Raw genomic sequence first — 16900 nt, 5'->3', positions numbered from 1 at the left:
GTGAAAAAATTGACAAAAAATACTCTGAATACTTAATTCTTTTTACTCGCTATTTGTTTAAAAAATGATGGTAGATTTTTATGTTTGACAGATGTTTTTTAAAGTTAATACAATAAAGGTGAATTTATTGTTTAAAATTATTTGTTCCATTTTATTTTCTTAAGTAACAATACTTTACTGTGTTTTATGTTTGGTTTTTTACTTCTCAGCCTATGGTCTTCTCTTAAATAATTGAGTACTGAACATTAACTTGGCAAGGGATAGATGTTTATATATGTTTATATAGTTGCAGTAAATGGAAGACACGTTTCTCTCTGTCATAAAACTATACAAAAAAATACAAAACAAAGTGGTGCAGAGACTTGACTCTTTTTATGTATAACTACTTGATGTTTTTTTTTTTAATGTTTAAAGTTTTGGATATAGATTCTGTTACATTACTTGAACAGGCACAGTTCTTTGAGTTAACCATGATATTTTAATATATAGACCGCTTATACGACACGTCTAGTTTACAGCTCTATCTTCGTTAACTCACTCCAGGTACGCATCAGATACACTGTAACACATCATTGTAAATATTATACTGAATGCTCAAGGGACGCAACCATGATATACACAATACAAGGGACGTCACAATCACTAACGAGACATAACGTAACAGATTCAAATAAACATCAGTTTGATTATATTCTATATTTTCTTTTAATCTAAGAAATTTTTGGGTTTAGTTATACATTCTGAAAATATTCAATCAAAGAGCATATATTTAAATGGAATATCTGTTTTATGGTACCGCAATAAACAATGAAACTTTCAAAGCCTTTTTTTTTTTTAAAGGTAGGCTATTTGGTGGTAGAGTGTTGTTATAGTGCTTAAAACACTATTACCACAAAGTCTTCAATTTAGATTTTGCATGTAATATTTGTAGTTGTAGTATGTCCCTAAGTCAGGGGTCGGCAACCTGCGGCTCGCGAGCCGCATGCGGCTCTTTTGATGTCAAGTTGCGGCTCTACAGCTTTATGCTCAATAAAAATATTGTTCTGCAACACTCGGTAATGAACGATAAAATAATAAACATAAACAATAAACACTCGCTATTCAATTAGAATATTTAGTGACGCCATATTTCAATGTACTTTCTATTAACTTGTCTATCCCAAATTGCAACATTCAACTTCATGGTGGAGATCATAAAGAAACTAAACGAGCTAAATGTAAAACTAAAAGGAAAACTCAGCCTATGCCTTGCTTAAAGAAGTGGTTTGTTTCGAAAAAAAAAACTATTTTTTTTTGTTAAAGACATGGAGAGCGGTAAATTACTTAATTACAAAAAATCTGAAGAAAAAAAAAAATCGTGATGAAACCAATGCTACTACTAACATGAATCACTTCAGTATTACTATAAACAAAATGAAGGGTGTTCAAGAACTCAGACATTTATAGTAGACCCTTTGTTTCAACACAGAAACAAATGAGATTATTTCATACATTTAAATTAAAGCTATTTATTTAAAATTATATATATATATATATATATATATATATATATATATATATATATATATATATATATATATATATATATATATATAATCTTTAACAAAGATCATATTGACATAAAAATGTTTGTGGCTCTTTAAAAACTGGATAATTTTGAAAATTATAACTTTTGGCTCTTCCGTCTCAAAAGGTTGCCGACCCCTGCCCTAAGTGTACACTGCTTGTGTTGACACAAGACTGCCGGTATGGAAAATGCACATCAATTATTAGTCAAATTATTACATAACACAAATAATGTGTGCTAATTTAATCCCGGTATCCCATTAAATAGAATAACATTTCCTTCTACCACCACCCCTTATTATATCATACCTCTGTACCGCCCCTACAATACCTGGTGATGTTAAATTATTAAGAAAAACGTATAAGGCCTATATCACATATTCATTTTTAAAAAGATCCTTATTTCGTGTTAAAAAAAAAAAAAAAAAACCTCTGTAATCCAGTTTTGTCAGCTTATTTATTTTAAAGTAAAACGGCCAAAACAGCAACAACAAAAATAATAATAATAAATAAACAACAGCAACATGTAGATCTAATCTAGATCTCAGAGATCTAGATCTAAATACTAGTGTTCTTGGCTTTTTGTAGCCATTTATTACCTTTTGAATATTTTTATCTGGCATCGTTGATTAGAGTAATCGCCCATATCAATAATATTTTTATTCTGCTGGTGTGTAAAACCAGTAAAACCCTGACGTGTTATCATTTTTCTTTTTGCCTTATCATCACCGCCACGTAAGCCTAATTATTTAATTTTCAGCATTACTCTTAAATAAATTTCCAGATCTAACTAGATATAAAAATCTAGATCTAGATCTAGAATCTAGTAGTAGCTAGATCTAAGTTTGTTGTTGTATTCCCATCAGAACAAACCCCCGGCCTGGCCTCAACCGAATGGCTGGCTTTGAGTTAAATATAAACTCAAAACAATAATAGATTCTATATACTATATATAGATCTAGGATCTAGATCTATATACTTATACCATCTCATTTAAATTGATCAGGCCACATACTCTCAGGCATAGGCCTAATTACTAATTATTAAATTAATAATTTTATTAGACCTAATTTAGTAATTTACTTAGGGCCTAATGCCTAATAATTACTAATAACTAATACTATAGTTTTCATATATTTTTATAGTCTACAGCCCCCTGCTACCCATTCTATAATCTGCAAATTGCAATGTTCTAGATGTATATGATATTGGACAATAATAAACACCAGTAAGCAGCAGAGATGGAAGGTATGTGCTCTAATGGCTCTATACGTAAAAATCTATAAATAAGAAACACTGTGAATAGCCGAATGCTAAATAAAATCTCCCTTATTAGTGACTTTATGAGAATGGAAACTGCAGTTCCTAATTATAAAATTATAAACCTACAGGAATTTGTTGCAAATCTTGATATTTGGCCTGAGGTTTTTTTATGATTTCACAGCTAGTTATGATGACACCCTGCTTGCATCTACTGATCTACCCAACTCTGCTGATATCTTATGTAGACTTGAAAAAAAGTAGTTTGTAGTGACCATTTTAAAAAATGCAATATATTAATCATCTATAAAAGATATTTCATCTCCTCCAGAGTTTCTTCCAGGCATCTCTTTGGGGGGGGGGGGGGGGGGGGGGGCAAAGAAATCCTACGACCAAGATGGAATTTATATAGAAAACATATACATTTACCAGTGTTGTCGTCCGTCCATTCCCCCCCCCCCCCCCCCCCCGGGGAGAAAAATGTCTGGAAGAAACACTGATCTCCTTCAATTGTGAGCAATAGAGACATATATTTAAAAGCATGTATAGGTTAGATGTGGTAGACTACCTCTTTTAAGATAGTCTAGCCTAGATCTAAAATTAATTTTAAAGAAAAATTGTGTAGCTCTGTTACTTATTATTACTATGTTTTGACAAGAAGTAGTTCACATTCATTTTATTTTCAGATACAACACCCCTGCTAAACCATAGTAGTGGAGATCATATATGTGTAAGTTTAATATATAATAAACAATGATAGCAATGCTTTTGTCTAGCATCACAGTTTATCCATGTTAATTCAAAGCAGTAGCAGAGGTCATATATATGCTGCTATTGGCACTGAATATTTAAAGTCATAGTGTTGCTAGGGCAGAGTAGTAGCAAAGATTATGTGTGTAAACCACAGTAGTCCATTTATCATTTATACAGGTGACAGACTCTAATCAACACCGATCATGTTAATAAGGTTGAGTTTTATTTCATTGGGGAAGTTCCCCATACAGCATATTTTATTTGTCTGCATACATCTTAATTGCATTCATCAATTGTAACTTTGATGGCACATTTTCATTCCATTATTGAATATTTCATTTAACATTGTTATTCTGTGATGGCATGTTTACATTGATTGCATGTATTCCATCTGAACAGGTGTATCGCAGACGGTGGTACATCCTCGCAGTGTACGGCATATTGTCTTTCACCCAAGCTGCAGTATGGAACACCTGGGGCCCCCTGTCTACCACCTGTGAGGAGGCGTTTGGCTGGCATGTCAGCACCATAGCATGGATGAGTAACTGGGGGCCCATAGCCTACATCACCACAGGCTTCTTCTTTTTCTGGCTACTGCAGGCCAAAGGTAGAACTTTTAATTGCAGCTGGTTTCAAGAATTTTTGTAAATTGTTTTAAAAATGTTTGTTTTAGAAAAAAATGTCCATTTAAATATTTATAAAAAGTTGAGTTAAAAATGTGCTTAATTTAACATTAACTTAAACTTAGAGGTATTTGATACTTGTTAAATTTAAATTAACTTATGTCCTACTTATTAAATTAAAATTAATCCTATGTACTTGATTGAATATAAGATCCTCTCTTTGTATTTTCAAGTGCTTTGCTCTGTATTTTCTTTATCATTTTAATTTTTAAGAAGATGTAATTGTTATGTTTTTTACTTATCATAAAAATACATACAAATTCAGCATCCCTTGATGTTATTAGTTTTAGCTAATTTAGAGTTTTATGTATATGAATATAAAAATGCATAACATTAATGAAAATATATGGTTACAAATAGAAAAGCCTTCTTCATTATTGTTTCTTATACATTTTTTTTAAAGTTTAAAATGAGATTACACATAGTTTGAACATGAAAATAAAAATAATCTTAATATTTTCAGTAGTTCATTTCTGTTAATATAATCAATGATTTTTTTTATCAGGTCTCAGACCAGCTGTGTTGGTTAGTGCGTTTCTCCTGGCTGTAGGCACAGTTCTGCGAGTTATAACATCTGACCCAGAGGTTGCCACTTTGTAAGTCCTGTTTATGCCTCTTAAACCTTTACAATCATGCCAGAACACAGTATGCTAGAATGCTGTATGATAAATCAACCAATAGAATATAATACTTGCTGGCAGGTATTGTGCAACAAGTAGGTGTCAGTTCATGTCTTGTTTTTTATATAGGAGGATATAGAAATAAAATATTTTTATATCCCAAGTACATGATTACAACTAATTTAAAAAGTTTCCCTTGATCAACCAGCATTGTCTACCTTTTATTTTTTAAAAAGGTGATCTACCCATACACACAAGTGTTATTCTTGGTTCTTAATGGTAATATAGAAGAAGATTTCTTTCAACACAATTAAGCATTATGTGTCAACATGTCATGATCCATACAACCCGTTGACTCTTCCTTCAACCTGCTATTCTTTACTTTACTGCATCTACATTTTTAACCTGATTTGTATTTTTTTTCTTAAAAATGATTTACAAATTAGTTATAAACTTTAGGTTCTGCATTATCTACAGAAAACCTATGTCTTTAAAACTAACTTCTATTCCAGCAAAAAAAGTTATTTAAATCTTCATTTGCATAACTCTAAACAATGTCTCCTCTGTAAGCATACTTGATTCCAACCCTCCTAATTTAGTTATAAATATCTTAATGAAATTCAAACAGTTATTTTTTATGACCTGGTGGTCAATAGAACAGATGAAGTAGAGTTCATTTGTTTTTTGTGACATCAGCATTAAAGGGATAGTTTTGGTCAGTACTATGCCATGCCACCTTTACCTTTACTAGCATATGTTAGGTACTAATCAGAGCTGAGTTAATTCAATAACATCCTATTGACTCGATTCCGGAATCCAAACTCAAAATTTCCGTGTTAACAATAGCGCTCTACCAGGTGTCTTTCTTCTCCCACTGATGCATAATGTTTCATATTTAGGCTGATTCACGTGGGGCAGTTTCTCTGTGGCCTCTCCGGGCCTATTGCCTTTGCTTGCCCCCCTACAATATCTGCCCTCTGGTTCCCCCCACACGAGAGGGTCACTGCTACGTCTATTGGCTCCAGCGCTGGTCTGTTTGGCATTGCCATTTCTTTTATTATAGGTAAGTTTTCCATTTTTACTTTCTCGTATATACGAAGTATAGAGAAAGTCTTGTAATCGTGCAAAAAAAAAAAATCGAGATTTTTACAAATCTCGACGTTTTACACTTCCCTGAGTCGGAAAAACATATTTTTGCAATCTTGTCCGTATGTCTGTATGTATGTCTGTGTGTCTGTCTGTGTGTCTGTAAACACAATAACTTGAGTACCGTTACAGCTAGGTTGATGAAGTTTCATATATAAGTATTTTATCAAAATCGTAGATCCATATCAACTTTTGAGCGATTTCCAATAACCGGAAGTGGTACTTTTTCTACTTTGAATTTTTCAAAAGCCTATAACTTGAGTACTATTTCAGATACATAAATGAAATTTCACATGTAAGTAAAACATCTAATCTTCTACCTTCTGTCAAATTTTGAGTAATTTCCGTTGACCGGAAGTAGTAATTTACGCCATTTCTGATTTCTCAAAAAACGCATGTAAATTTATAAAGTACTAATAATATTCCGCACTATTATGCACATTTTGTTTTGGCGTTCGCTTGGTGCGCAATTTTTTTTTCTATGAGATTCTATTCTATTTTTAAAAGTTTTAGTAATTAAAAATCATGTCTATATTCCGAGTTGCCATCCGTAGTGTTATATAAGAATATTTGAGAAAGTTTAGGGGAGATCACTCCCGGTTTATTTAAAGTAAGTTTTTATTCTAGTGTATGTGATCGCATGGTTGAGGGTTTTAGAACACAAAAGCTAACTAGAAACTCTTGGGATCATTCCCAGATTTGATTTCATGGGACATTTCTGAGTCCATCCATCTCTTATAATTATAAGTACCAGACTAGAGTAGAGGCACATAAAAAAGCTCTGGTTAATACTGACCAAGCAACCCCAGGTAAAATCAAACAGAAGCCATACTCCATATGTGTGCTTGTATAGAAGAAGTATTGTAAATTCACAATACAGACATGGAGGTCTGTATTAGAAGAGTTAGCCTGTTATGGTGACTATGTCCTACTTTAGTGTAACGTGACCAGCACAGTGTACTCAACTAGAGAGCCTTTCAGAGGGGGGAGGGGTTGTTAGGCCCGTCCAGCTTGAGATCCAGATGCAACATGCACAGGCATTGTTAATCAGATCATCAGACACACCCAATTAGAAATCTACTTAACATGTCCAACGGGTTAAAATGGAATACACTAAATTGATTTTAGATTTTTAATCTGTTCCCCAGTTTATATTGTGTGGAACAAGAGTTTTGATATCAAATATCTAATTTATTTAATTGCAAAGGTCCTGCAGTGGTTGGAAGCTATGTTGAAGTGGTCAATGAATCAGATGTATTACGCGATCAGCTTAACCAAGTTACAAGTGTTAAAGGTTCGTTAAGTAAAACATAATGAACTCAGCAGAAGGAAGTTTGTTTTGCTATTTGTTTTTTTTTTAGTTTTTGATTACCCACAAAACAACTTTACATTTAGTGGTAAGGATTTGTTAATTTAAGTATTTGCATCTTTTATTAAATGCAGTAGATTCATTTAAATGTTACCATTGTTTCTGAATATAGAATGAATTTAGTAAAAGTTGAATTAAATATTACAATTTTTAAAATAATTTATTGATAAGAATCGTGAATTTAGTGGTAAGGATGTACTAATTTAAATATCTTTTAATGAATTTTGCCTCATAGGTTTATCTCTCAGAGTACATCAAGAGAGAATGGGGATAATGCAGTTCATGTATTATGGTGAGTCCATATTGCCAAAATACCAATTTTTATAACAACACGTTACTGTATTAAATTCTCTTTGACTTGTGAATATTCTTGTTTTTGAAATTATGAGCAAAGTAAAACAGCTACTAGGGTTCATTACTCCCATCAATTTTCATAGCTGAGGTTATTAATTTGGTTGTTTAATAGTTTGTAATGGAACTGCATGGTTGAAATGTAGAGTGTACAACTAACCCTTAAGTCTTGAGTCTGAATCTGGGTTCAATTCCCTAGAATTTTCTTGAGTCCAGCTCTGATGGGTACATGACTCACGTTAGGGAAGGTGGCTGGGCATAGCGCTGACCACATTATCCCTTCATATACCGAGGTAACAGAAACAAAAATCTGTACTTTACTTGCTCCATAAACCATCTGCTGTGTAACTTAGCTTTACTTAGTTACTATATAGTTCATAAAAAAATATCATTAGAAACCTAGTTCTCCACTGATTTTGTAACACAGAAATTTCATTTGCATTAAACTTTTGTCTGATTTTTTTACAAACTGCAGCCAACAATGAAAAAGGTTAAACTGTTTTTTCCTTCTGATTTTAGAATGTATTTGGTCAATTGTAACGTTCCTGCTGATCCTGTGTTACTTCCCTTCAATGCCACCACATCCTCCTAGTGCCTCTGCTATTGTTGAGAGAGAGAGTTATTGGAGTGGACTATGGTCACTCAGGCAGTAAGTATTACAAACTTGGGCTCACTCAGACAGTAAGCAAGGGTTGGGTTGGTAAAGCTCTTGGTTGTTAAACCTAAAAAATCCTGAGTTTGGACCCCCAGTCAGTTAGGGTTTAATACTTGGGGAAAGCAAATCTTTCAAAAAGAAAAGCAGGCTGAAATTGGAGCCAGTGGCCTATATTGCACATAACAGATTGACACATAATACTGTATTGTGTTGTAGGAGATCCTGTCCAATATAACAATTAAGGACGAAGAAGAAATTCTGTAAGCATTACAAGTTAGTTGCCACTCAGACAAGTTATCAATAATAATTTTTTAAATCTGTGTTTGATGTCATTTCATATTCTTTATATCATGTCACTAGAAGTATTAAATGAATTTGACCAAAATTAAATAGTACCGTTTTGTGTGGGCAAAAAATGTTGTTGATTGATTCTAATTTATGTTTTGTTTATATTTATATGACTTTATCATTGTAAGGTCAATAAATATATATAAAAAGAACACTCTTATTTTATTTATTAAATGTATTTGGTGATTTCCATTTGATTAAAATGTCATCACCATTCGAGTTTAAGTGAGACAGCATATGTGTGATTAGCTAAGTCAAAAGCGTTAAGTTCAAGTAACCAGACTTTGCTGAAGCCTGTGAGTGTTCTATTTACACATTTCTATATAGGCCTTATTTTTAAAATTTCAGCAAAAGTTACTTTCTTGTAATGGCTTTCATCTATGGTATCTCCACTGGTGTATTAAACGGCTGGTACACAGTGCTGAATGTAAACCTGAGCAATCTGAACATCAGTGAGGTAACTCATGTTTTTATGTGTTTTTTTTTTTTAATTTATTTTTTATTTTAACATCACTTATATTTTTTGTTCCTTACAGAGCATCAGGCCTCTGTCAAAGCTTTCCAGTCTCCACAGCCCCCTGTCATTCTTTTGAGCTGTTCCCAAATACTTCCTATCCGTTCAGCCTTTCTGGGTTATAACCCCTGCACTGCCTAGCCTTAGGATTACACTCATGGGCTTGTCTGGCTCTATGGCAAGCCACCTTCCTAAGTGGGTGCCCAATCCATCGCCATTTCCTCTATGTTATTTTAACATAGTTTCTACTTCCCTTAACTTGGTTTTTGGTGAAAAAAATGAAAAGTCAAAAATTAAATTCCGCAAAATTAGTTTTATCAGCTGTAAAATAAAAACAATATCAAGTTCAAAGAGTAAGTTTTTAAAGTTCTAAATAAGGTTTTTGTTACAGCTGACCTATTACGTGTTCGGGTTTGTTGAGCCAGGTGAAACAAAAATTAAACAAGGACACAATTAACGAAGCCTTGTTGTGTGGTTCAGTCAAAAAATATATTCTATCCTCTGAAAACTAGAAGAAAAAAAATGTCTTAACAAAAATGACACTGGTTTTTGCAACTTAACTCCTCCAGAGTGATCTCACATTTACCCAAATTCAAATGCCGATGCTATCTTACACATACTCTTCTCATTTACAAGGGGAGGCCACTCTCTATGCTTACACAGTTTTAACATTTTGTGTACATTATCACTGTTGGGTTAATAATACTTATGTTGAAATGTAATTATGATTTATACTAGATCTAACTACATATATGGATTTATTCTGATTACAATGTCAATTAACTCTAATAAATATTCATGTTAATTAATAATTTTAATTTTATAGAATTAACAAAATCTACATTCAACTCACTTATCTTAAAATTATTGTACTTTGTATAGAGTCAAGCTGGCTGGATTGGGTTCTATTCCACATTGAGCAGCTGTATATGTGCCTTGGTTGTAGGAAGGTACTAGTTGACATTGTCTTACTCAAGTTGATAAAGGCCTCTATGTACTGTATTGTTTTTCTAAAATTAATGTAATGCAATGGAGCCCATCAGTGTTGAGAGATATCAGGTAATGGAAAAGTTGATAAAGATCCCCTCACATTGCCACAAAATATTATACCTACATCAGATTTTTTTTCTGTTAGGATATATAATACAAAAGAAAATATATAAAAGGTAGTTTATTTACAAAATTATGGAAGACCTTTAAAATGGCAATGAAAAATGACTACCCTATATTTTTCTACTTCAAGATTTGCTGATACTTTTGTGAGGCGCATGAAACAGTTAATATTGGTCATCTTTGTACTGGCTGCTGTTTGCTTTCTGGTGTTTGCTCTCATGCTAGCTCAAGTGCTGGACTATTCTGAAGGTGAGTACTGGTCAGCAGTTTGATACATCAGAGGAGGGGGGGGGTGCAGCAGTTCAATAGAAACAAGGGGTCATCAGATTGATTTAAATAAGTGGCCATCGATTTTTATTTACAGCAGGGGGAGACAGCAGTTTGGTATAAATTATTGGCCCTAAGTTTGATATAAAACAAGTGGCTATCAGTTTGATATAAACAATTAGTCATCAGTTTGATATAAACAAGTGGCCATCAGTTTAATATAAAACAAGTGGCCAGTAGTTTTCCACTAGAGAAATAGTCCCATATTTTTGGCTGCTAATCATAATTTAGCCTTTCTTCATTATTGTTAACTGCTATCCCTTACAATTTAAGTATTTCTCCCAAGCAGATATTCTCTTCTTTAAACTTACCTGCTGTCTGAATAATAAAAAAATTGTCACTCTAGAAGCTATTTTCTAATTCACAGTCAGCTGCTGTCTGACTAATTTTAATGTAATCTTTCCCAACAGTTACTCTCTACTTTACACTTAGCTACTAATGTTAATTAAATCTTCCCCAACAGTTACTCTGTACTTTACACTTAACTGCTGTCTGACTAATTTTAATGTAATCTTTCCCAACAGTTACTCTCTACTTTACACTTAGCTACTAATGTTAATTAAATCTTCCCCAACAGTTACTCTCTACTTTACACTTAACTGCTGTCTGACTAATTTTAATGTAATCTTTCCCAACAGTTACTCTCTACTTTACACTTAGCTACTAATGTTAATTAAATCTTCCCCAACAGTTACTCTCTACTTTACACTTAACTGCTGTCTGACTAATTTTAATGTAATCTTTCCCAACAGTTACTCTCTACTTTACACTTAGCTACTAATGTTAATTAAATCTTCCCCAACAGTTACTCTCTACTTTACACTTAACTGCTGTCTGACTAATTTTAATGTAATCTTTCCCAACAGTTACTCTCTACTTTACACTTAGCTACTAATGTTAATTAAATCTTCCCCAACAGTTACTCTCTACTTTACACTTAACTGCTGTCTGACTAATGTTAATTTAATCTTTCCAACAGTTACTCTCTACTTTACACTTAGCTACTAATGTTAATGTTATCTTCCCCAACAGTTACTCTCTACTTTACACTTAGCTACTAATGTTAATGTTATCTTCCCCAACAGCTACTCTCTACTTTACACTTAGCTACTAATGTTAATGTTATCTTCCCCAACAGTTACTCTCTACTTTACACTTAGCTACTAATGTTAATGTTATCTTCCCCAACAGTTACTCTCTACTTTACACTTAGCTACTAATGTTAATGTTATCTTCCCCAACAGTTACTCTCTACTTTACACTTAGCTACTAATGTTAATGTTATCTTCCCCAACAGTTACTCTCTACTTTACACTTAGCTACTAATGTTAATGTTATCTTCCCCAACAGTTACTCTCTACTTTACACTGATTGTTGGCTGCTCCTTGCTAAATGCTGCCGTCCCTCTGATGTGTGAGTTGTCCTGTGAACTGGCCTACCCCACCAGTGAGGGGGCAGCTAATGGTTTCCTCACCTACCTGAACAGCGTAGCGGTCATGTTGTTTCTTGTTGTCTTTTCCTTCCCTGATGTTGGTAAGTTTTGCATTTTGCATGTACACACATTTTAATTTTTTTTTCTATTTGTTTTTTAAGTTTCTACATTTAAATGTGGCATGTACACACAAATATTTTCCTATTTATTGGTGAGCTTTCACCTTTAAATGTAGATTAAACAAGAGTTTTTTTGTCTATATCGTGGTCCATTTTTACTACCTCACATTTAAAATTAGCTTGCACTAACATCTAAAATATTAAGTATGTAATTATTTTGATATTAAGGTTAAAGTTGGAGTTTGTATTATTTTAAGAAATAGGGAAGCTTAAACAATAAATCTAATTGAAACTGGTTGAAATATACATTTAATGAACTACATTATACCTACAGTTCTTTAAATCATAGTTTGGGTACTTTTGTGTAAATACAACAATTTAAAAATATATTCTTATTAAATTTTAATTTAAAAACAAAAATGTTTGTATGTATAAAAGTTTGAGTTTGTTGGTTTCAAATGTAAAATTTTTACAGGTACTGTATGGATAAACTGGGCTTTAATTGGTGCAATCATCATATGTATTCCACTCATAGCCCTTCTGAAAGGGAGATTTAACAGATTGGAAATAGATGAAGAGTTACAACGAGCACTCTATTTAACAAAAACTCATGCAGCTTAAAGTTTAAAGGGTAATACAATAACAACGGTGAAAAAATAATATCTCATAATCTGATAAACATTTTGGGATTTGAAAAAACTGACTGAATCCAATGTTAAAAGTTGAATTTAATGTTACAGCATTCTTTTTTTTTTAAAAAGCAAATTGAATTTTACACAAGGGAAACAACCCCTGTCTTGTTAAATACATTTTTCTGATTTGAGTTGTACACTTTAGGCTTATTTGAAGGTTTTAAATAATGTAGAAAATAAAGGTTAGCAAAAAAACTTAATTATATTTCAGAATATATAATGAGCCAGTTCCACATAATGTTAAAAGTCAGATAATTAAAAAAAAATTATCAATACAACAATGTTTTTCAATTAACTTGATTTATGGAAGAAGTGGATTTGCAGCCATCATATTAACCTAAATATAAATATTTTATGCATAGAAAAAGAAAATACTTATTTTGTCTTATAGTTTTGAGATAATCAATGTGTTTATTTTGGAATTGCTTATTTTGGCCAACAATAGTTTAAATAAACAACATGCTTATTTTTGTCAACAACAATCTATATTTAGCTTCTATTTTAGAGGTATTTAGACTGTCAAGTTTAAGTATGGTTGAGTGGAGTGTTTCATCAAGGATCCAGGTTCGGAGATGAGTTTAGCTAAGAGTGATTTTTTTTTTTATTGCCTCATGTTCTTACCGTTGTTGAATAAATTGAAATTATTGTTTATAGTGCAAATGACGTTAATAATATAATTTTTTAAACATGTTATATCTTGGTTAGGGCTAGTGTAAAAGATTAGGAATTTTACATAATTCAATACTTATGGTCAAGCTTAATAATAATACTGACTTCTATCAATGCAGGGATTTAGAATTGAAACTGAATGAGGAAATAAGCATCTTTAACACCATCTATGTGTTTTGGATTTTACCTCTGACATTTTTTATTACAGTAATGCATATTTCCACTAATCTGTTAGAGGATGTAAGCACAGCGTTGATTTCCTCAAAACTCTGTTAAAGGAAATAAACACTTGTACTGATTTTTTTCTAGTGGAATCTTTATTAGCATCTTTTATTTTTAGATGTAGATGTAAATGCTTTTAGAATTTCTGAGCTTCCTGTTTTACTGTTTTAACAAAACTACCAAAACAAATCATGAATCTGCTTTGCAAAAGAATTAAAAATCATCTCAAAATTTGTTTTCTTTTTTTTTAAAACATTTTTCTTTAAATTTTCCCCTAAGGGATGGTCAGGCTCTCTAATAAGACATGTTTTAATTAATGAAACTCACTTAAAAATTCACTGCCTGCTGATTCTTTCATGTGTTTACAAGTCTTATTTGAGTTTTTGATCTGTTGATATATTTTTATAAAATTGTTGTTCTAAGTGCCATAAATATTTCTTGTTGTGAGTTATTTATAACTTTTATGTGGCTATTTTTATCAAAGATATCTGTATATCTGTTCTATCTATTTAGATGCTTTAACCATATTGTATTATGTTTTAAACTGTTTGTATTTTAGTATTTATACTTACATACCTACACACATACAAACATACATACATGACTTACTTAAGTCAAACAAGTAAAGAAGACTAATAGGTCAAATGCTTTTCATTTTTGTGTAGATCACAGCCTTTAATTTTTATTTATTGACTTCCTTTTGGACCAAAATAATGTGTTCTACAATTTTGTTTGTTGTATTATCTGACCAGATTTAGCAAGGATGAGTCTCACCATGTGATTAACTTTTCACAATATGTGGCCGTATTTATATTTGTATGACTCCTTTAGAGTAACAGGTGTAGATATTTTTATGCTTACAATCTCATCAGTGGCGGAACTAGAAAAAATGGGCCACCCCGCAAAAAAATTTTTTGGGCCCCCCATATGTATATATATATATATATATATATATATATATATATATATATATATATATATATATATATATAAACACTCAATACGAACATAGGATACTCATTTCTGGCCTGATCGGGTTTTGAAAAAAAAATCAATTAAATATAATCAGTACAACATGTCATGTGTATGAGTGCATTGGTCTGTTTTGAAAATCTCTGTTTTTATTTATATTTGCCTTAATACTTTTAATCATTGAGTCGGTCAAAAGTATATAAATCCCCTTAAGCTGTGTATAAGTAATGGTGTCTCGTGTTATGTTTATTTATTTTTTTTTGTATTCATATTATTAGTTTTAACTACATTTCATTATTATACTATACCATTCTTTAGTACTTATTTTTTAAAAAATAATAGTTAAGATAAGTAATTGCTGTTTAATTTGATTATTACAAATCTATTAAAAGGAGCTTGTAAGCACCCCTATTTGGCTATTTGAAAAAGGGAAATAATTTATGGAAGGGGTTTGAACGTTTTGCCTATCTTTCACACTACAGCTCATGTGTATATATTTTTTAAAAATTTTTACGCAACAGCATATCTTAGCTACTATATAATATCACTACTGTATTATATCTGTTATCTGTTTGTTATTTACAAAACCACTATCAAGGTGCCAGTGACGAAACTAATATATATATATATATATATATATATATATATATATATAACATTCTATCATTCGTGTATTTATTTGAGACGTTTGCCTTGTTTTCTAGAACAGTGGTTATTAAATGTAAACAATGTCGGCACTTTATTTCTTGGATGTTAGTTGTTGGAGCGCTAGTTTGTCAACACTACCACCGATTCGAGCCAGCTTTGTTGTTGGAGCGCTAGTTTGTCTACACTACCACCGATTCGAGCCAGCTTTGTTGTTGGAGCGCTAGTTTGTCTACACTACCACCGATTCGAGGCAGCTTTTTTGTTGGAGCGCTAGTTTGTCTACACTACCACCAATACGAGCCAGCTTAGTTGTTGAAGCGCTATCTATTCGCTTCTTGTAAGGCTAAGAGCGGGAGGGGTGGTCTGAGAAAGGAACTTAAAAGGGACAACAAAGCACCGATGTGCTTTTATCCATCAGTACCGAATTTGGGATGGTCTCAAAAAGCCGTCTTAATATCTAGCGGCCTCTCGCGCAATTGATGTTTTTTCAAAATAATTTTGCCGACAACAGCGTGTGTTTGATTGTAGGAAAAAGAATATACAAGAGCGTGGGATGGTGTCTATAGAATAAAGATACTCCAACCACAGCTACAGTATTCTTTTTTCAAAACAACCATCAGTTCAAAAATGCAAGAAAATTGATTTTAACTTCAAAAAAATGATTATGGGCGGCTGTGGGCCCCCTAAACGGCGTGGGCCCCCCCGCATTGCGGGGTCTGGCGGCACTGTAGTTCCGCCCCTGAATCTCATATGTTTTATCCATCTTTTTATAGTTCACCAACTAATTAGCATACATACTTCCTTGATAACATGAAGTTTAGTACAGATCACTTATACTCATCATCCATAACATCTTAGTAGGTTGGTGACTTAATAAAAATGAGTGCATTATATATATATATATATATATATATATATATATATATATATATATATATATATATATATATATATATATATATATATATATATATACAAAAGCTCATTTATATACACCTACACACACAAATAGGCCTGCATATAAACTTTTATTGGTACCATATATCAGATAGATAGTTAAATAGATAGATAGATTAGATTAGATAGATAGATAGATAGATAGATAGATAGATAGATAGATAGATAGATAGATAGATAGATAGGTTATCTATCTATCTAATAGATTATCTATCTATCTCCCTATCTATAGATATCTCCAAGACATTGTATCATTACACACACATATAAATAGCCTATGTGTGTTTAATAGCAAGATGTTTGTCTGAAAGAATCCTATAAGAAATCTGATCAAGACAACATGAGCTTTACATTTTCCAAACAAAATTAATTACAGAAATTTGATTCCCGGTGCAATTCCTTTCTTTCTTTTTTTAAAGACATTTTAAAATGTGTTATTTTTTATTTTATATTATTATAAGCATCTTAAATTTCCATTTACGCC

The 16900-nt window shown here is 32.1% G+C and overlaps 1 protein-coding gene across 1 annotated transcript; it reads left to right on the top strand.

Moving 5' to 3' along the window:
* Window positions 1-2223: 2223 nt before the first annotated feature.
* Window positions 2224-14702, top strand: LOC131937661 (solute carrier family 49 member 4 homolog). The gene is made up of 14 exons (XM_059295253.1): window positions 2224-2301; window positions 2712-2814; window positions 3513-3556; window positions 3979-4186; window positions 4768-4858; window positions 5782-5945; window positions 7236-7322; window positions 7633-7689; window positions 8268-8397; window positions 9100-9208; window positions 10148-10215; window positions 10509-10627; window positions 12056-12238; window positions 12732-14702. The coding sequence occupies exons 2-14, from the start codon at window positions 2808-2810 to the stop codon at window positions 12875-12877; spliced, it is 1413 nt and encodes a 470-aa protein (XP_059151236.1). The 5' UTR covers window positions 2224-2301; window positions 2712-2807; the 3' UTR covers window positions 12878-14702.
* Window positions 14703-16900: the final 2198 nt, after the last annotated feature.

Source organism: Physella acuta, unplaced genomic scaffold (assembly GCF_028476545.2).
Source record: "Physella acuta isolate Inbredline_101_S28 unplaced genomic scaffold, ASM2847654v3 ptg000217l, whole genome shotgun sequence".
Classification (NCBI taxonomy): Eukaryota; Metazoa; Mollusca; class Gastropoda; family Physidae; genus Physella; species Physella acuta.
The sequence above is the reverse complement of the archived record's forward strand: the minus strand, read 5'-3'. Positions and strand labels throughout refer to the sequence as shown.